Here is a 21,353-nt window from a genome sequence, read left to right as displayed (position 1 = left end):
TAGCTAGAATAAGAATTAAGGGTTCAAATGTTTCACTAATTATCAGACTAGAGGGCTTTTAGACAGTGGCATAACTGTTACTGAAAAGGGGCTACTACTCTGCAAAATATGTATGAAAAAAATGTTTTCCTAATAAGGTCTTTTCAAAACAATGCTGAGGAAGAACATGTATATTTTCTTCAGGGTCAGCTGGTCTTTGCCAAGTAACTGCAAGGTTAATTTTCAAGACGTCCATTGGCTTGCGTTATGTGCTCTGAACTGTATACCTAACGGTTGTATGTCATTGTAGTTTGGCCACTTAGAAGTGGTGCTTTTGATATACCAATTTAATTTTTTTACTCAAAGAGAATGCCCAAATTAATTCATCCTTATATATGACAGAATAGTATTAGAGAGAAATAGTGAATTTTCCTAGAGGTCTGAAATTCTTAAAAGACCTCAGAAATCAAGATGGTTTTTCTGGAAATATTCAGTTACGGGAGCTTTTACTATTTGGTTCCGGGAAGGCAGCTATGGACCAGACCATACTTTTGGATAGAATATTTTTATAAAATCATTTGTTCTAATCTCAGCATTTATCTTTATATGCAAAGAGATTTCTTGATGAGAATATTATAGACGGTGCATGTTTTTGACATTAGCATTTTATTTGGATGACTAATCTTGCAGATGTGAAATTTAAATGAATTATTCATGAAATTGCTTTCCTCTGAAATTTTAGTTTGCTCTTAATGCTAGTTATTCAATATTTTGTTTTTTCTATATAAAATATGATGGAAAAAAAATCAGTGTGCTTCCTGGAGAGAAAAGGTAACCTCCCCTTTTCTGTGTTTTTCCCCCTAATTCTCTAAGTGGAGACTTTCACTTTGAAATCCTGAGGGATGAGAGCTTCAGCCCTCTGTGATGATGAAAGCTTTTAGTTAAGATTGATTTTAATTCTGAGTTGGAAGCAGCTGGTGCTAAACCGAACGCATATGCCGAACATACACTCTCAGGAGGTCAGAAGGGGAAAGAAACTTAGGCGGTGGCGACTTTTACTACCAGTGTGAACAACCAGTATTTTTATTGCATTTGAAAATGCGATCATGTCAGTAATTAGTACTGACTACACAACATTTTTTTTTATTGTCTGTATCCACAGACACGGAATGATGGAATTACAGTTGATGTCAAGGAATGAGTTCCTTTTATGCCTTATCAAAACAGAACAAAAAGAAAAAAAATTCTTGTTACTGGCAGCACATCTCCACGGAGCACCATGCTCACAGTCCGGGCTGTACCATCTCCACGCAGGCTTCTGTGTAGCGCACGTCGTGAGAACTACACGGGGCCCACTTAGATGCCTTTGGAATTGTTAAGTCTCATTCTCGGGAGAGAAAAGCCAAACTGACTCTCAGAAACATCTGGAATATCCAGAGGGTCTACCACTAAGCAAAAGGTCCCCCAAAGATTCAGAATCCTGACAAACATGTTCTTCTTTGTACCCTTGGAAACGGAGATCAAGCTGGAATGTGGAAAGGAGAGGAAATCTTTAACTTTTTTTTCCCCCATGATAAAATTGCTAATGACGGACATCGCATTTTGGGTGAAGAATCCAAGGTGTCTTTACCAGGTCTGATGGAACGCTGGGAATCAGGTCGGAGCCATCCAAAGGTGGCGGGGCTGGCGGTCACTCTTCCCATCCATAAGCCTTGGTATTTCCTTTCACTGCTGGTACACTGCAGGCAGCGCTAACTTGTCTCACAAGGACAGACTAGGGACAATAGGGTGGATCCTCATTCCTGACGGTGCATCTGTCTGATGCGAGGGACTGTTCTCCCTAAAGGTACGCTTTTCTTTGGGAAAAAAAAAAGTAACAAAATTGTCTGTACATCTTGGCACCTTGTAAAGTTTTCTCTTTTTTTTTTTTTTTATACAAAAAGTTCAATAGCTTTGACACTCTCATGATTAATCACTACTTCACTGATAAACTTTGAAAGTGTGACCCTGGAATTTCATCATGCAAAGTATTTACTGCAGCAGGAGAAAACACTTTTTAAAACAACATTTTTTTTTTTCTCTTTTCAAATGTATGAACTCATTTACGATAGCCAGGAGGGCAATGGTAGGATAAACACAAGGGATAGGAATGTATCAAAAAACAGATTAACACACACCCGTTCGCACACACACCAAAAAAACCTGTACAAGATGCTCTGATCAATGAGAACAGGGAAAAAAAAAAAAAAATCTGTCAACTATGTTACAATTTAAAAGCCAAAAAAAAAAAAAGTTTGGGAGTTTTTCCCTCCCACATGTCAGGAAATGTCATCCGATATTCTTAAAGCAAGAATAACTAAATAAAATACATGTGCAGCATATTCTGCAATTCCATTACATACAGTAGTTTTTTTCCAAAGCTTTTTTTTTTTCCTTAAGTATTGTTAATATAAAGCAGTTGCACAAAAAGCAAAGGTGTTTTGACAAACAGGTGTATGCATTTATTCCTTTTTAGGAACAATATCTAAAAAAAGAACCACCCTCCGCCCTCCCCCAAAAAAGACAAAGAGTCACACAGACACATCGGGATATATGTACAACATAATAAACCCCATCCTAAAGAAGCAACTGGGATTACCCCCAAGGGATACAGAATCAGAATTGGAAAAATCAGAGTGAAGTTTGCTTGCTGTAAAGCCTGAGATTCTTTTTTTTTTTTTTTTTTTCAGTTGGTTCTTCTGCAAGGCTGTGATACCTGCAAAGATATGTAAAATCTAATTTTTTTTTTCTTTTGCTACAGTCTTTAGACTAAGCATGCAAGACATACGACTAAGTGCAACTGAGTGAAATGTATTTTTTTTTTTTAATTTTAATCATTCCCTAAAGGTTTGAACTGAGGTATGCGTACTAACAGTTTCTCATGCTGTTAACTTTACTCATGTCTAGCTACACATGCTGAGAATGAACTAATCTACCAGATTTTTATCCTCTTTTGAATACCAAACTAACCAGCAACCACTCCGTTCAGAAGCTCAGGGCCCCCTTCCCATGACCCTGTCTGGCTACTGCCTGCACATCATGACGCTGCCTGGAAAAGTTGGGGAAAAAAAAAAAATGTAAGTCTCGAGTGACCACAGACTGCCCTTTATAGAGAAAGCAGTGTGAAGCTTCAAAAGTAACTGCCAAAGAAGTTTTTCTACCAAGCTTGTGAGTGGACAGGAATGTTACTTTTTTTTTTTTTTTAATGAAAAATGCTGAGGCAAGCCTAATCTGAAAGAAAGGAAGGACAAAAAGAAAACCTTTTAAAAAATAAAACAAAAACCTGGAGGATATATATGACAAGAGAAACTAAAATGAACGCAGTGATCATAGCACAGTCTTTAAACAAAAGTGGCATACAATCTTTCTTTGAAAAGAAATGTCTTCTAGAAATACTATTACATGGTCTAGTTCAATTGTGGAAGCTTTTTTGTTCTCTCTGAATTTTACCTTCATTTTACCATAACTGTCTCCTGGACTGGACACCCCCTAAGTTTCATATGCCATACACTGTTTTTGTTTTTCCTTGGAGATGGTACACCCTTAATACTGTATCCTATTTCTCCCTTCAGTAGCCCCGTAATTTCTCTTTACAGGAATGAGTTTTGGTCTCTGTAGGAAAAAAACAAACAACAAAAAATGATTAAAAAAAAAAAAAAAAGTAACTACTTTGGTTCCATTACCTACTTGGTCTCCTAAATGTCCTCTATGATGAAGGAGCAGTTGTCTCAAGTTAGCAATAGCCTATATCTCATCAATTGCCTCTAAATTATTTTGCCTCCTTTGATCAACAAGAAGAGGATATTTGGCTTCATCAGATAAAGCATAAAAACAGAGAACATAATTTAACTTTGTGGAATATCTTTGGTAATTTTAGGGGAAAAAAGGTACAAAGCATATAAATTAAGCTCTCCAAACGGCTCTCGAACTAAAACAAGAGCTACAGTCCTAGATAAATAAATGTCAGGAAAGGGGGTGCAAGTAAGCGTTCAGGGGTCCAAGGACTGAGGCTGAACTGACCTATGAGCGTCACGTCCTGCACGTCCTGTTTGTCTCCCCAAGAGCCCAAGGCTGGGCTGAGCTCCCATCTACCTGACGCCTCGCGCTGCTGGCTTCCAAGACAGGACTGGTGGGGTGATGCCGGCTCACAGACGGCATTGCTGCACCAGGTCCGCACAGTGGAAATTAACTCCTCAGCTTCTGCTGAGCCCAGTCCTCATTAACTCACAGAACAAGTTCAAATTGAAATCTGATTTGCATTCAAACAGATGAATGCCACCAAGCAGGTCTGAATGCATGTTTCCATTGGGGGCCACCGGCACTTGCAGCAGAGTTGTTCAGGGAAGCCAGCTTTGGGGCCATTTTGCAAACAAAGCAACTCATGCTGGTTTTAACAACTGCGAGAGCTTGAGGCCCATCTCAACCAGGTCATCCCAGGGAAGCCTTCTACAGCCACGCGGTCAGTGCTTTTTTTTTTTTTTTGGTTTTGGGGGAAGAGGGGCTGCTGCCTATGTCTCCTTGTGCTGGTAAATGCTGTGGCATTTATTAAGAATGACGGTAGATACGATATTTAAAATAAAAAAAAGAGGAAAATCTGAAACAACCCGCTTCCCACATTCCAATACTGCTTTGTGAAATGAATCTGCATGGTTCCTAGGGTGTCTCTATTTTTTTTTTTTTTCTGTCATTCATTCTCTTTCTGGCAGGAACTTCACATCTGGGTGAGAGGACCTTCACATGTAGAGTGCAGCATTTGGGACCTTTTTGCAAAAGACCAAAACGGAATGTTTTCTGACTTTTGAGAAAACAGTGGTGATGTCTGAAGGGAAATGGAATGAGTGACAGAAAACTACGAACGAGAAATGACATTCAGCTTTGTATAATAAAAACACCTATTAACATTCATCACAAGGTACAGAAAACTTGAAGCCTCCAAGAGGCCGCGGGCCCAAATGGAGGCCTGAGGTCAGAACTTAAAATGGTATAGGAGAAGCCAAAAAAAAAAAAAAAAGGCAATACATTAAAAAGTTTGGGATAATTATTTTTAAACCCTCCCCCCAATACACACACAAAGGCCTTCCCCATCCCAACTGGAAGCAAAAAAAAAAAAAAAAAAGGAGTAAAGGCAGTGATAATCAACATGCAGTACTGTGCAAATAGGTCGTCCATTGGAATCCTTGGATTCTGGGCAGAGGCTTGGTCTGCAGCTCAGGCGCACATGCTCAGTTGGGTGTCCTCGTTGTGCAATGTCGGCAGGACTGCAGTTCAAAGTCTGCTGCTAAAAGTGAATCAGTTTAGCGAATTTACAACACTGATGTTGACTGTTAAGAGAGGAAAATCCCCAGTACCAAACAAGTCCATCCAATGCACAGAGTACAAATTCCTTTTTTCAACAAAAAGTAGAAAAATCAAAAATACTCCCAAATGGGATTCTTGATGGCACTAAGAGTTAACACATTGCAAAGTTGTCAAAATGTAGTGAAAAATCCTCCAGACTGTACAACCAATGGAGAACGATTTCACTGCCAACTTTTGACATGTTTTGTTTTGTGTGTGTGTTTTTTTCCCCCCAATCTTCACACTCTTGGGGTTGGCCTGCCCAGATGTTCACTCCATGTCCTCATTGACAGGTTCATCTTCGTAATCTCTGTCGTGGTCAAAATCTGGACTGTGGTTGGCTGTTGTCACTAAGGAGAGTGGCCCTTCAGCTTCCTCGGGGTCCAGAGGCTCTTCTTTGACGTGTACAGGATGCCTGGAAAAGCAAGAGAAGGTTCACTGAGGGGACTTCCCAACTCAAGGTAAGTTGGGTGTTCTGGGTAGCACAGAAGCCACAGTCTAGGGCTGTGACGTTCTATACAGCAGCCACTAACCACGTGTGACTACCAAAATTGAGACAGTTTAAAACTGTGCTTCTCAGTTGCACTGGCTACATTTTATGTGCTCCAGGGCCACCGCGTAGGCTACTGACAACCATACTGGATTGCACGGAGGGAGGTTCCCACCATCCCGGAAGGGTCTCTGGATGGAAGCACCCGTGGGTGTGTCCTCCCATGGGGTTTCTTACAGTGTGATGTGCACGCGCATTAACATGGGCTCTGGTTAAAATGCAGCCTGAGACTTTCCATCTCTGACCAGCTCTGCACTGATGCTGCTAGGCCAAGGACACACTTTGGGTCAGCTAACAGGCCCCGGAGTGGCCTCCTGCATGGAGGAAAACAAACCTTGAAACAATCCCATGAACCAAGAACCGGTAATGCAAGGGTAGTTCGTGGGGACCAAAAACTGGAGGCTGGGCTAATCGCAGCTCTCTGTGTGTTCTGCTTTGCTAGTTAACATGCAGAACCTGTGAAAGAGCTCTCCGGAGACCGACCCCAAGCGAGGGTCTATCATTAATCAACTTCAAGCAAACACAGCAGAGAGACACCATGATACATGCTGGAAACTCCAAATTAATGCATATTTTTACAAACTGTCAATAAGGCAAGAAAAGCCCTGCCAGGAAACACAAACGGAGAGGAAAAGGTGCGCTCAACACAACAATATGATAAGAAAGCGGAGCCCCGGTCAGAATAATAACGCTGTCAGCTGTAAACAAGACTAAACAAGAGGCCCCGGCTGGTAGCGGCCACCGGGACGCGCTGGGCTCTGATGAGATCTGCCAACGCGCTCATTACAGCCCAGCGCACAGTTCACCCGAAGGGGCCGGCGAGGGACCACACGAAACCTCTCCGATAACAACTGAGAAATGTTGCATATGCATAAATCATATTTACAACTGATCCTTTTGCAAATACAAATTACTTTCGGTTGTGGGGCTTTTGATATGTAAAAGAGCCATTCAAGTTATAAAACCCGATCCCCATTCAAGTTTTAAAAGAAAAAAAAAAAAGATCCCACTGCAGGGACCGGCTACCAAGGGTGGATTTTTTCATTCGACTTTATCAAGTATTAGTAATAAGAGGTGGAGCTGGGGACTGCTGCCTCCCTAAATAATTGATGTTGTATGCAAACCCTGAAGGCCACCTGAACCTTGAAAAACCAACAGAGGAGTGCTCCGGACTGCCCTTGCCACGGGGACCTCCTGGACTCTTAATTAGCGAAGCCTGGAGAGTAGTGTTTGGAGGTGGATGTCGGGATAAATAGCTTTTAAAAAACAGAGCCTGTGTTCTTACAAACTATGTGCAAAATGAAATATGCCCAGGTTGTATTAGAGTATGTTTCACTAGTTTGGCTCCGACTATTCTTAGTTTGTTAATGGTCCTATTTATTTGTTTTTAGCGTCAAGATCCGGACCAGATGCATAATTTGCAGAGTCCAGTGTGAAATGAAAATGCATTTGAAAAATTCATTGAGACTTTCCAGATGGAAACAGCTGAGCGTTAAAACTTTCAAGCATGGGATCTTTGTGAGACTGTGTTCATCGCATGCCTGGGAAGTCAGCCCCCGTAGGCCCCTCCCCTGTATTCTTTCGGGAAGAATTGGGTGTGTGGATTTTTATTCCTTTTTTAAAAAAAATCACCTATAAACCCTAGTTAAGGGAGGATGTTTTGTTTTGTCTATCCTCTCCCATTTGGGGTCATGTTTTCACATATTGCAAACATAGCAGGAATGTTATTTTGCTACCTTTAGTTTTAATTTTTTTGACTGTATGAGCACTGTGCTGACTGACATGTTACCCCTTAACACTGGGCATTTGGGACTGTCTTTTTCTCGCCTCTGTACCTTTCAACCCTGCTGTGCTCTTTGTTGTAATACAGTGACCACTTCTATCCATACTTGATTTACCGGCTTAGGATAAATGTCTGAGAATGAAATTGTTGGAGCAGAGGCTAAAACATCTTATGGTTCTTGTGATTTATTGCAATGTTAATTTCCAGAGAAGCTCTATCAATTTAAACTCAACCTCATCAGCCCCAAGTGTTGCTTTTCAAATACGGTGTGTTGCTGAGCAGGTACAAGGAAAGTTCCAGTTACCTTCAGCTGTGTTTCTCGGGTGACTGACAATGGTGAACGTCACTTTATGTTTGGGCTTCATATTAGCACTGTTGAACTGTTACTTCACCCCCTCCTGTCCTCTGGTAGCATGGTTCTAGTAACAGTTTGGACAAGAGTGTTTTAGGGTTGTGTGTTGCCTGAACTGTGAGTCAGCTGTGTTTCCCATTTTCATTTTTCTTCACACTACCAGATATATTCATCTTTTTAGGTTTATAAAGCTGAATCTGATGACAGAAATGATACAAGGCTATGGGTGGGAGAGGGGGGAGACCCTAGAACAACTGGAGAGTCTTAATGAAGTTCTTGCTTTATAATTTGAGACTTTGACAAATGTTAGGCTAGGCAAAAGAAAAAATCAGGTATGTATCACTTCCCCCAACCCCAACAAAGTAGGTTCGCATGGGAGAGTATTTGGTTCCCCCTGCAATCTGCAGGCAAACTTCAGTGAGATTATTTTCCATCCCAAAGACACAGGTGACGACCCTGTGCACCCTGATTCAAACCCAGCACCTACTATCGAGTGGAGCCCCAGCAAAGGTGAACTGATCAGATCTATGGTGTGACAAGCTGCCAATACAACCAGGTGAGATGGTAATAAGGCTTCTTGGAACTCCAGGGAAATGAGATCCAACTCACGACATTCCGTGAAACCAGCAGACCCCCCCCGCTGAGTGGGGCCACTGCAGGAACATGGGCAAGCAGGGCTTTAGAGAATGGGAAAGGATGGCTTTCCATGCAAGATCCATTTCAGGTAAGCTGCAGCCTCCTTCAGACCCTGTGCTTCATAGTCACCCCCCTGCATCCTGGGAAACAGAGCCGCGCGTGGCGCCTTCCACGCTCACTGGTCACCTCCTCCCTTCTCTCTGACTTCTGCTTCCGAAAGGGCTTCCAGGGAATAACTGTGCAAACCCCACATTTTCCTTCTTAGATCTAACTGCTTTCTTTAGCCACTGTGGGAACAGCAGAGTTTTGAAAGCGAGCTGACTGCTGTCTAAAGGCACTATGTTCAGAGGGTGTGGAGACAGCATGGAGTACGTGCTTTGTACGACAGCTCCTTTAGCTCCTCGCAGGATGAACGGATAATACTCCAAAGCCATACTTCTGGGTTACTTGGTAGTGTTCCGAGAGAGAAAAAAATGCAGTGGTATTTGAGTGTCACGGGGAAGGTAAGAAGGAATTCTATGTCAACACTAGATAGCAGGTGGGCCGTTACCAACAGGGTCCTTTAAGCCTTGCTGTGAAGTTTACAATCTGAGTTATTCCAATAGAATAGAAAGCTTAGGAGACAATCTGCGTCATAGCAGGTAATGCATGTTAGATAAGAATTCAAACTCCATCATTATAGAATTTGCTTAATGGAATTGTGAGATGAAAAAGGGTAACCATCTCCAGCACCAAGAGTAGGCATAGGAAATGGGCTGATGACATATAATTCTTTTTAGCAAAATAATTTATTGTACTGTATACCTGTGAGATCTGAGCAACAAACAGTATGCTTTTTGACATCTTTATACAGGTTTAAAAAAAAAAAAAAACCATCAGTAAAATCTTTGTTAAAAATTAAACTGACAGCTATAAAACAAGACTTCTGTTATACTGGGGTTAACTCAAAGTTTCCATAAATTAACTTTATATTAACTATCTTATACAGCAAAATTAGCATCACTCAAAACTGCTGTGTGAGTTTTTATCCAAATATCTTTCCTTTATTTTTTTTAGTCATTTTTTTTCTTTTACTGTAAACACAGGAACGAAACCTTGGAGTTCTGTGGATACTAGGAAAAACTCTCTTCCACTCAGCAGCTTCAGACGCTTTTGCTCCACAGTAAGTACTTCCTGAAGTAGCATACATAACAATTTATATTTGCTCTGAACTTCCTTAATATCTTAGTAAATACTCCTGTCATGACAATGATTTAAAGATGAATGCGGGTGTGATAATAAAGTCAGAAACACCAGGTTGCTGGAGGAAGCATGATATACGGCAGTGGCAGCGTGAGAGAGATAAACACGTTCTTAAAATGTTGTGGAGTAAATGCTAAGGGACTGTTGTTATGAATTTACAAAGACTATTTTCATCTTTAAAGATCCTTTTCAAAGCACTTTGGGCATGAAATTCAAATGCTAAATAATCAAATTTCAGATTCCTCCAAAGCCACCAATTACCCATACTGGCAGGCAGCATTTTGCCTTTGTTGTTAGATGCCAATTCATTCTGTTGCTAATTGCCACAGGTCATATTTTCCATTCTGATCACTCAAATGCTCTTAAACTAAGATGTTGGTCAGTAATTCAGAAGCATTGTGCAGACAAGGGCTCTATTTCTAGGAACTGACAGCATGGTAAACACTGCATTGGTTTACTCCTTTAAAGCGGGCGTTGGTTTTACAGACACTCGCTAAAAGGGAGAAGCTGTCATTCTAGAGCATCCCTGGTGAATCCTACGTGGGAAAATGGGGTTTCTTTTTGAAACTCTTCTTGCGAGAGAGGGAGTGGTGTCACCCTGCCTGCCTCCCATCGCCCACCCCCAGGGGCATCACACACACGCAGGACAGACAGCCCTCAGCCAGCACTCTGCACGGTCCTGGGCGTGCTCATTATACTGCCGTCTGCTGCTATAATGCCCCTATTAATTTTCCTTTTGATATTTTAAGAGCAATCTATAAATCATGCCGTCTTTCCTTCGTGCCATCATTAATGCTTGGTAATAGCGCTTCAGCGTGGCGTGCGCGGCTCACCATTATCCCACAACCAAGTAAACAAGCATCCTTTCCCGCCCTGCTGGGTTCAGCACGCCGGCACGTCGGACAGACAGTGAACTGTGTCACAGGATGCATACCGCTTCTAGGAGGAAAAGGTAAGGTGGCTGAAATAATGGCCTGAGCTGACGGAGCAAGGGCAAAAAGCACTCCCCTTTGTGGCTCTGGGCATTTGTGGGGCTGCAGGAAGCCTACTGCTTTTATGGGTCGGATATAATAAGTAAGTGGTCCTTTTAGCTGCGAACCGAGTTGAACAATTCTGGAAGCACCCACTTCTCCCTGGGTTCTAGGAAGTCGGAAATGACAGAAAAGGTGTTGACAGCAGTCAGAGCAAGGCTCGTGTGACAGAAAACCAGGGGGATCTGATGGCAGAGGTGCTGCAGGTGGGCAGTACTCACACAGCTTGCAGAGGGGATCTGCCCGGACTGCTGTCGCTCTCGTTGCTGTTGGTGTGCTCCATCGCCCCGTTCAGCTCTTCCCGGATCGCGCTGGCCAGGTTGCCCAGAGTGGGGTTCCCCATGGAAGCGGTAGTGTATAGAGGTATACTGTTCTCAGCCATCGAAGCCTGCCATCAACCCAAAGAAAATGCATGAAGACACAGGGTGTACAGACAGGGAGGCTATCAATTACAGGTGGATTCGATGGTCTTCAGTTTACAGTCATTCTGGTATAGTTGGCAAAGACAAGTTTCTAACAGGTCTAGAAGGGCTGTGATTTAAGAGTCAAGCTGATGATGACACATGTCCCAAGCTGGGTTCCAAAGAGCTATAGCTGGAGGGACCGAGGCGCCTGTGGAGTGGAGGCACAAGCTTTAGACAAGGCTATCTCATAACGAGTTTTCTGTCTGAAGCCTTTTTTCAAGAGGAACTGAATATTTCCAGATCACAGGGAAATGTAACGGAATTTTCACTTCTTTATCCACTTCGATGACTCCACTATTGGATATTAAAGATTTGATCAGATTATTCTGGCTGCAGAGCCCAAACTTATGAGAACTTCCATAAACATGTATGTCTCAGATCCTATAGAAAAGGAAGAGATTATAGAATTGGAATCAATTTTTATCTCCCCTCCCCATCATTTCTGTTTTAATGATTTTTGAATCTTTTTAGTGTAGTCTGAGATAACTGGTTGAAGGTAACTCTATGCAATCTTTCAGGTTCCAACCAATCATCTGGAATTTGAAGACCAAAGAAAAAAGAAATCTCTGGCAAAAGGAAGCTGTAAATTGTATTTCTTTGGGGGTACGTAAGTACATCCATATTGAAGGTTACAAAGTCACTCTAAGTTGAGTGTCAGCTAAAAAAGTGTGGAAATGGAGAGAAAAAGAAAGATATCCTAAACCCTATGGTTGGATGTACTGTTCATTTCCTGTCTTACTGCACTGGAATAAAACGACCACCCAGTCTGAGAGGCAGACACCAGTCAGACCTCTCACTGGGCTAAAGTGTCCATACTGCTTCATTTGGGTCATGATTCTGACCTAGTAACTTTGCATTTTCTTAAAGAGGACAGACTTTCAAAACCTGGCAGCTGTAATTAGACCAAGATTTATCAAACTCGTTCCCTTGCAGACTACACTCGGCCTGGTTTTCCATCCTAATGAGGTAAAAGTACAATCACAGGACAATCTGGTGCAGTGACTCCAACTGGCCAGTGATACAAGAGTCCAAACGATTCTAGAAACCCTGGCTCTAGAGACCAAGTAAAACCCGAAAGTGGAGAGAGAACAGGTGAGGAGCTGGGCTGCAGGGAATCTGCATGTTAGACAATCACAGTCTCACTTGCTGTACAAGGTCCAAAGCCAGAAACGCCTTCGAGATCCAGGGACGGATGACCTGCCCACACCTAACACAGCATTGGCTAGGGATGACTTCGAAGCCAGGCCCACTGCAAGCCCACGGCTTTTCCTTCCCTCCACTTCTGAATTTATGTAACTGCCTTCTTCTAAAAAGTGGGGGAAAAAAAATCCCATTTTCATTTCCAAATGTGGTGAACTCATCTTGACGAACAGCACATCTGAACATTCCTCACTCTCCTACAGTTTGTCAAATAATTTGCATCAAGTACTTTTTTCAACAGATCTCTTGTAATTGCAATAAAACATTTTGTCTTTTTTTGGCAGAGTGAAAAGTCAGACCCGTTGCCTGATCCGCCCCGCACCAAACTGCAGCCGGACACACATACTGGCTGCCTTTACTTCAGACGACACAGTGGCCCTGTTTCTCCCTGACACGGAAGTTCTGCTGGGACCATTAGTGAGTCTCTTTCACTTTTACAGTCAGAAGGTGGCAAGAGTGGGGCCAAGCTCTAGCTTGCTGTTTTTTTCTTGCAGCTTCTCCAGTCAAAGATGGAGAAGTTCATACAACACTGAAGTGCTCCAAAGAACGTATGCTTTGGGATGAGCTGGCCATCCTACGGACAGGGCAACCTTTTCAGGATGATTCATTCTCTGTGGCTCTCAGTGTGTTCTGGGTCAAGGCCATTTCCGATGGGAACTGGATCATAAAACACGGGCTGACACTGGTGAAAGGCATCCAAAGGTAAGCACTTACTTACACCGATCCCTTGATTCTCAGACAAAAAAAGACATAAATGAAGAAAACCAGTGTGCGCCTCTTTTAAAAAAATGACAACGTGGGCTGCAGTGAGAAACCCGGTCGCTCCTACACAAGACAGCTTCTTGGACATTCTCTGCGTGAGTGACCAGAGCCACCTACCCGAGCTTAGAAAACTTTCCACCAACGGCTCAGGTCTAACCTAGTGGCTCTTTTTGTACTTGATGTCCCTTGTGGAGCAAGGGGTTACAGATTTTATAAAGGACTGGTCCAATGCAGAGCACGAGGTTTCACATCACACTGGCCCCTCTACCCCCCCAAACCGAAGATGCTTAAGTCCTGTCCCTCCTGGAGCCTTAACTGCTCTGAGATCCCAGCGGGGAGAGGCAGTCTATAAATATGAAGCTTTACGGTTACCCTTAGTTACTTCACTTTTTCAGAGCATAATGCAATCTGTCCCGAGTCCAATGTTTTATTTCTGTAGTGGATTCTGCTGTCCTATTTTATATATTGTATATCACGCGTTATGTTGCTCTAGTAATCTTTTGAAGATGTTGTTCCACTATTATTTTTACTTGCCTTGAAAAAATGGAAGTGGGCAGGAAGGGAAGGCCTGCTGGTAGACTCTTTATTTAAGGTGCACGGTGGCAAGTTGTCTGAGGGGACTGTCTACTGACCAAGGACCCAAACTCCGGGAGGAGAGGGAGAAGATCCATTCCTCAAATCATGACTTGAGACCCAGGTATTCAGCTCACCTCAGGATAGATACAAAGGATTCTTGGGAAAATGGTGGGCGAGTTTGGGGCTATCACTGAAAGAAAGAAAGGGTGCAGGGCCAAAGGTAAATGTTGTAGAAGTAAAGCGTGAGCAGTTCTGTAAAGAGAAAGCACCCTAGTGGAAATTAGTCACAAAGTTAAGAGGATCCAGAGGCTGGAGGATCACTGCTGCTGGTGGGCTGTGTTGTTTTTTTTTTTTGCCTGGCAGCCTCATGAATGTCAAATGTGCTTGTAATCTGAATACCATTCCAGATAGAGCAGCCTTTAAATTCACACTTCATAAGACTCCAGGGAAAATAAGCTACTAATGAATGGTATTTACAGTGGCGGCATCTAAGCGTGCCTTCATTTGCTTTTCTAAAGTTACTGTGTAAACTACAAGTAATTAAAAGAAACACAGAAAGTAGTTCCTCCTATTAAATTTGGTTTGGGCTGTGTGTATGTGTATATATATATATATAAATATATATATATAAATATAATTACTGAAAAGCTAAGCTGAGTGAATTTGCCTCTGAACTCAAAGTGTGTTACGGCTGTGGATGCTCCATCCTCAGAAGCCCGAAGCCTTCGCTGCGTAAACTGGGAAAACGGTTCTCTAGAACGCCGGGCAGGTGCTCAGTGAGAACAGGAAGATTGTTCTAAAGCCTCTTCAGCCAACTTTGTTCCTCTTAATGCCGAGTGTGTCCATTGTGTTTTCATCACTATCATCCCCTTAAGGAGCCTTTTTAAGACATCTGCTTCTCTGTGCCCTTCCCTCGGGAAATTTTAATTTTGGCCCATTGAATGGGCACAAGACTTCGTCACATCTGTGTCAAGAACACAGGCTTCGAAGGTCCCCAGGACCCTGTCCACCTATGAACTTGGGAGGACGGCCCTGCCCAGGTATGTTCAGTACAGTGTACTCCAGTCCTCTCTCGATTTGGCCGTGACTTGATTGTTTGGTAACTGAGATGTGCAATAATTAGAAGGCTTGACAGATGCCAGGGCTGCCCTGGTACTCACATCAGGAAGGTTACCTCCCTCCTGCTCAAACCCCGTGTCTTCACCCCCTACCACTGGTAACACCGGTTACGTAAGGACGGCTTGGTTTGTCAGTAGGAGACAAACATCCTGCAAGCTTATTATGTAACCTTGAGCAATCTGCTGGAAACCTAGAGTCTAACTCTATCGCTTGAACAAAAACAGTTTACTTTTACCAAGCGAACCAGACCCAGCCTCCTCCCTCCGCAATGAAAAGATGCTAAAATAGACTTTAAAAGAAGGAGAAGAAATAAAAAAGCTCTGCTTTCTCTTTAAACCCGTGAACAATAGAAGGTCATGTGATACAGTAGCCTATCATCCAGCACATTAATAGCTGTGCTAGAGTAATTACACTTGTGGTATTTTTGCCTCAAGTGAAATTCTGAAATAAGAGGATGGAAATTATGATACTGCTGATAAATATTAATAAGTGAACTTTTAATTTTTTTGCCACAATATTCAAAATGCTAAGCATCCTGCTAATGCTGAAGCAGCCCGATGTGTTTGCCTCCAGGGAGTACGATGCTTTGTGCACTTAAGAAAAAAGTTTAACGGAATTAAAATTTAATATCTAATTAGAGCGAGGCTAATATATTTTGAAATGAGTGGGGGAGACATGTCCCTCCGCCACAGAGTCGGGGCGGCCGCTCGTCTTACCTGTAAAGCTGCATTGAGAGGTGTACAGTAGGCGTGGCTGGTCTGCATGTTTTTAATAAGGGAAGGGTTACTGTGTGAGAGAAAGATAAAAACTCAAAGTTAAACACAATCACCCCCCGAGTTCTTTGCTAAGTCTTAAGCTTTCTGGTATCCTTCCAAATCAGAAATGTCTCCCAGTCCCCAACCCAAAGGAAAGTCGGGTTTCTCCCTTTCACCAGGGGCTGGTCTGTGTGAACACCTCCGAGTTGGACAGACCTTGCTCTTCAAGCAAACTGGGGGTAAAACTGCGGACTATGTAATAATTAGCTTGGGCACTTCCTCCGTGGATGAGCCTTTGTCAACTTGGAGCAGCTGCCCTGACTCCAGCAGGAAGGCTGATGCTCTGGGATGTCAGTGAGCAAGGTCTCCTGGGAGTGGGCGGGAAGAATCCTGGCTCTTAAGCGTCTTCAGGATTTGAGTTCTAGAACAAATGCTAGAGGAATGGCAGGGTAGCTCTGAAGAAGAAGTCTTCAAAGCTCATTTACTGCCAAAAGGAAAGAGGGGGGTACTCCAGGGAGGGTTGGTCAGCCAAGGCTGGTTCGTCTCTCTGGCACAGCCAAGTTTGTGAGCATACAAGAATATGTCCATTTACTGACCAAATGATGACAAGATACTGTTTTAAGAACATCTCTAGATAGGAAGGATAAAAATACTTAAAAAAAAAAAAAAATCACACATGAGGATATGGTCAGAAAGTGGGGGTGGTTTTGGGGAGGAAATTACCTACATTGATCAATGATCCTTAAAGGAAGTAGATGGATTGTTAACCAGTTTCCTTCCTATGCTTGGAGCACTTTTATCATTCATTTTACTACATTTATACTGTTATACTGTGTGAGCCAATAAAAGAAATTTACCCCAGTAAATACACATTTTAACTCTAAAGAAGAGTTTCCTTTTCACTTGGAGGAATTAGGGGTCACGCAAAAGCACTGAGTTATAGGGGTCCCCGTAAAGCTGCTGAATCAAAAGACAACCCGTATTTGCATTAAAGACGTCAAAAAAGCATTATTCAGGGCACTGGTGTTCCAAAGGGAAACAAGAGCAATACATGTACAAATCACACGATTTAGTTCCGTTGCAGAAAGCCGTGGCACTGCTACGTGGTGAAATGCAAAACTATTATGGGATGAGTCAACCATGCAAAGCCAAAGCAACAGCAGAAACAAAAAACAAAAGCAAGTAAAGGCTCTTACTGTGCGACAAGCTCGTCAAAGTTTTCATCGGGGCAGTATTTGCGAGGACGGCCTCGTTGAATATGGCGGCCACGTTTAAACTCTTCATCATCAACTGTCCAAAAGGACCCAAACTCATCCTCTACTCTGATAAAGCACTTATGCAGTGAGAGGTTGGTGCGAATGGCACCCTGGGATAGGAGCAGCAGCAAAGGAGATGAAGTGGCAACAAAAGGAGAGAGGCAGGGTTGGGGGCAGAACAGACATCCAATACAGGGAACAGGAAAAAGAAAATAAAATGCAATAAGCATAAGCCAATGGTTTGTGAGGGTTAATATGCATCGCCACCTAAAAGCTACTAGCATGTGATGCAACAGAGACCAGCAAGCAGGGCAGGGGACTGGCGGGCATACAAAACAGGAGGGATGAAATGCTTTTTTGCTTCCCTTCACTGAGACAACGTGAAACCAGGTGTTTGGTCTAACACCGTCTAGCAGCCAAAGCCTCTACGTGACACTGGTTAGCGCGATCCAAGCTAGGCTAAGAAGTTCAAACATGGCGGACGTACCCACTGATCTTTTGTGGCCTTCGTTTTTGGAATTCTACTTCATCCACTGTCCATACTGCCCCTTTAACGTTTTCTACTCGCACAAAACACTTGTGAAGACTAAGATTATGACGCACTGCATTCTGCAGCAAGTATAAAAGAGAGAACATTTTCTATAAGAAAAAGACTCCAAAAACAGCAGTAAATTCAGCCTAACAGCCCACAGTTGTAAACCCATCCCCAAGAGCTGCAGCTCCCACCCCTAGGAGGACCCTCCTGTGCTGAAGGGTGCCTCTTCCAAAAAGAAAAATCAAAATCCAAAGTGATGAGTTAACTGTACTTTGGCATTTTCGCCTAATCTCTGGTAATAGTTAACCAGAAGTATTTTTTAATATGTGTATTAGCCCCCAAACAGGATTCACAGCCAAAATATAAAAGTAATGTTAATATGACTTCAAAATCAGGAAACAAGCATAAAACAGTCCCTTTTAAACCCACTCGTCTCTCATACTAAAATATTAGCTCCCAAATATGTTTCACAGCCAAAATAGAAAAGTAATGTTAATATGACTTTAAAATCAGGAAATAAGCTTAAAACTGTCACCTTTAAACTCACTATCTCTCATACAAAAATGGTTTAAGTCATTTTGCTGCTGCTTTTTTATTCTTTGAAGTTTTGGCTTTAACACCTTTGACCCATTTTCTCAGATTTCTTCAGAAGAAATGGACACTGGCTGTTTACCACTGAGAGCACCGCCTCCTGCATCTGACAGGATCAGAGGATGACATGACCCTCACTGGATGAGCATCCATTATCAAGCTATGCCTTACCTTCCCAAATATATAAAAGCTGGCCCTTACTAGGGGTAAGTGCTTTAATTAACAGAGAAAATGCCAAAGGGAACCATGAGTAGAACTCTCAATGGCAATTTGATGGCTTCTATTTACATATAACTTTCTTAGGGTAAAAAGTAAATTCTGGTCACTCCTGAACTGAAACCCTTGACATATGTAACCTACCAAAGGAGGAGCTCAACTGAAGGGTGAAGAGTTTTTAACATCTCACCTTTCCTGAGTTTTAGGAAATTCCACAACCCTTACCAGGTAAAGTACCAAGCACAGCTTCACCTCTTCAGTTCTCCTGGTTGAACTTATTGACACTCAAAACTGGACAGGAGGATGTTTCAAAGAAACCCATGTCATTTACTCCCAACTTTCTTCTTACAGGGAATAAGGGGACAATGGGGGCATAAGAAGACGATACTAATACCACACCTCACATCCCTCCTAAGTCCTTCACTTTATTTCAGCAACACTGCTATCGCTCAAACATTCTGTATTCCTTCCCTTCACCGCTTCCTCTCTCCCTGATCCTTTCCAGGGGCAGATCTTGATCTGTTCTTTGAGAGGTGTTTCCATTTTTGGATAATCACCACTGGTGACTCTGTGAGGAGTCATGCTAAAGAAGGGTGATTTTTCTGGTCTCATTTAGAAGGTAATGAGATAAATTTTATCACATGGCATGATGGAACTGCTCACAGAAAGAAGCCATAGGATAAATACTCAAGGAATTTTTGAGCAATGTCAGCATACTTGGGGTGGGTTCAAGACTTTCAAGTGACTACAAAAGGATACCCCTGATTCAAACAGGTTTGATAGGTTTCTATCAAACAACAATCTCTGGAAAATATTTGGCATTATACTTGGTAGGACATATTTCTCCACATATATATGAGTCTTTAAAAAGCATTTTCTTTTTTATATTGCACAAAGGCAGAGATAACAGTAGACCCTTAGCATTCTTTATCTCCTAGAACAATACTGAAGTGCTTGAAATAAACCCAAGTTTCTTACCAAAAAAAAAAAAAAAAAAAAATCCAGAGTACATGTATCCAGAGGACACCAAACTGGGAACAGAAAGCAGCATTTCTCCTCATCCTATCATATCTACTGTTTTACAGTAAGTATCAGATGTACAAAACTGAAAAAGCCATGTCTGAAAAACAGGACTGCTCTAGAACTGTCTAAATTGTACAGCCATATAAATTAAGATGTAAGGTCAAAACTTAAGTTTCTGTTTTTGAAGACTGTACATCCAAGCACAAGCAACTGGAAATAGAGAATTTCCCAGAAAAGGTGAGTGAGCTCTTCTCAGTCATCACTTTTACCTGGAATTTTAACTTTTGTGTAAGATCGCAGCACAAATAGGACATGGAGAGAAAAGTGTATGTATTTATGAATCATTAAATACTTCACCTAGGACTGTTTATATGAATGGCATTTTTGCCGGCACTTTACAGAAATGAAAAAGTTAAATCTCAAGATTTGAGCCTAAATATCACATTCAACACTGGTAATTATTTTAAAATCTGATCATTTGCTATTTGTAAAAGGGAATTAGAAGAAAATGTCTGCTTCATGTTTATACTTCCTAAATTCTGAAAAGCATTCATAGCTGAAGATTATTTTATATTTTCTCTTCCTCGGGGCAGGCTGAGGAAGAGAAAGGAATATTTTGAACCAAGTTCCTTCAGTGCCCATGTGTCTTAATAGAAAAAAGGTACATTGGGTCATTATTCATAACTCTGTAAGTGTGAAGAATTAATTCTACAGTTATATTCCTTTTGTTTTAAAAATGCTAATTTATGACAAATGTAGTACAGGAAATGTATTTTCCATGTTTGATTTCCTCCCATATAAAGTGAATAAGCAGCAAGGAAAACTTCTAGTTCAAGGAAAGCATGTTTTATTTACACCCTATAACAAACCCCTATCATCTTTATAATAAAACCATGTAAAATATTTGCATTTTAAATATTTCTAAATGTCTTAGAATTGGGGGGTTATAAGAATTCTAGATATTAAATATGCAAAAATAATTAATCTCCAATAGTACCTGCCCCTTTTTCTACAGCAAAAATATTATTAAAACAGAAATTATAGTGAGGAAATCCAAAAATTGCTGAAAGGTTAATCTAATACAATGCAATCAATACTAACATAATCTATACACTAACTGTGGAACTTGGATTGAGGACTGTTGTATGATCACAAGCCTTGCTGGGGGCATCCCACTTGGAGCTATGGATGACTTGTCTAGAGCAAATGGTATCAGTCAAGTCATTTATTTCATAATTACTTTTCTTCCCCACAGTTAAATGAATATCTGACAGTCTCTTCACTTAAAAAAAAACACACAACTTTTATACATACATACATATACATACATATACATATAGGGTTCTCCTGTAGTAACTTCCATATACTGTGCTAGTGTTTGGGGTGTACAGCCTTCTCCACTTATCTCACATTTACCTCATCATTCTTCCACATTACTAATGGCTAAAGAAAAAAGTTATCTATGCAGTCTCTGCAGAAATAAATACTGATGGTGGCTAAAGACCTCAAGGCGTGAGGTTTGTGTACACAAGACAACCTCCTTCCCATTCCAACCAGAGAGAGGCAGACAACTTTGGTCCATGTGATGCCAAAGTAAGGGAGTCTTCCATCCCAGCATTTTTAACGCCACAGTAATTATTTTCTCAATCCAATATTCCTACAAATTAAGACTCTCTGAATGTATCAAAACAATATTATTGTAACTTACAAGACGTTACCAACAACAAACTCTCCCCTGTAAACGGCAAGATCCAAGACTAAACACACCTGCAACAAAGCTTACCTTCCACGTGGCGGCATTACGTCGGAAGTAAGCAAACATTCGTGTGAACCAGTTATAGATTTCGTTTAGTGTTAGCTGCTTTTCTGGAGATTCGAGAATGGCCTGTGAAGTGAAAGTAACAGAA

At 41.7% G+C, this 21,353-nt stretch overlaps 2 protein-coding genes across 63 annotated transcripts in view; one reads left to right on the top strand and one right to left on the bottom strand.

Annotated features, from left to right (window-relative positions):
- Window positions 1-21,353, top strand: part of LOC147348250 (uncharacterized) — an 888,338-nt gene that overhangs the window by 850,143 nt on the left and 16,842 nt on the right. For all 13 annotated transcript variants that reach the window (XR_015151291.1, XR_015151289.1, XR_015151290.1 and 10 more), the window contains 2 exons: window positions 1,142-5,816; window positions 7,297-21,353. The exon at window positions 7,297-21,353 is cut by the window's right edge and continues 16,842 nt beyond it. The gene's annotated coding sequence lies outside the window, so the exon portion shown is untranslated. The remainder of the gene's footprint in view (window positions 1-1,141; window positions 5,817-7,296) is intronic.
- Window positions 1,030-21,353, bottom strand: part of FOXP1 (forkhead box P1) — a 721,956-nt gene continuing 701,632 nt past the window's right edge. For 31 of the 50 annotated variants that reach the window (XM_086366748.1, XM_086366749.1, XM_086366751.1 and 28 more), the window contains 5 exons: window positions 21,230-21,331; window positions 17,569-17,690; window positions 15,787-15,856; window positions 11,171-11,337; window positions 1,030-5,770 (listed from right to left, as the gene is read on the bottom strand). In XM_086366748.1, coding sequence (XP_086222874.1) covers window positions 5,626-5,770; window positions 11,171-11,337; window positions 15,787-15,856; window positions 17,569-17,690; window positions 21,230-21,331 — 606 coding nt within the window. In that variant the 3' untranslated portion in view covers window positions 1,030-5,625. Of the gene's footprint in view, window positions 5,771-11,170; window positions 11,338-11,867; window positions 14,142-15,786; window positions 15,857-17,021; window positions 17,691-21,229; window positions 21,332-21,353 lie in introns of those variants that run through there. The other 19 variants (XM_086366737.1, XM_086366736.1, XM_086366732.1 and 16 more) reach the window with 5 other exon arrangements.

This window comes from Bos grunniens, chromosome 22, assembly GCF_055505025.1.
Source record: "Bos grunniens cultivar Pamir isolate PY7600 chromosome 22, Bosgru_T2T1.0, whole genome shotgun sequence".
Taxonomy (NCBI): domain Eukaryota; kingdom Metazoa; phylum Chordata; class Mammalia; order Artiodactyla; family Bovidae; genus Bos; species Bos grunniens.
The sequence above is the reverse complement of the archived record's forward strand: the minus strand, read 5'-3'. Positions and strand labels throughout refer to the sequence as shown.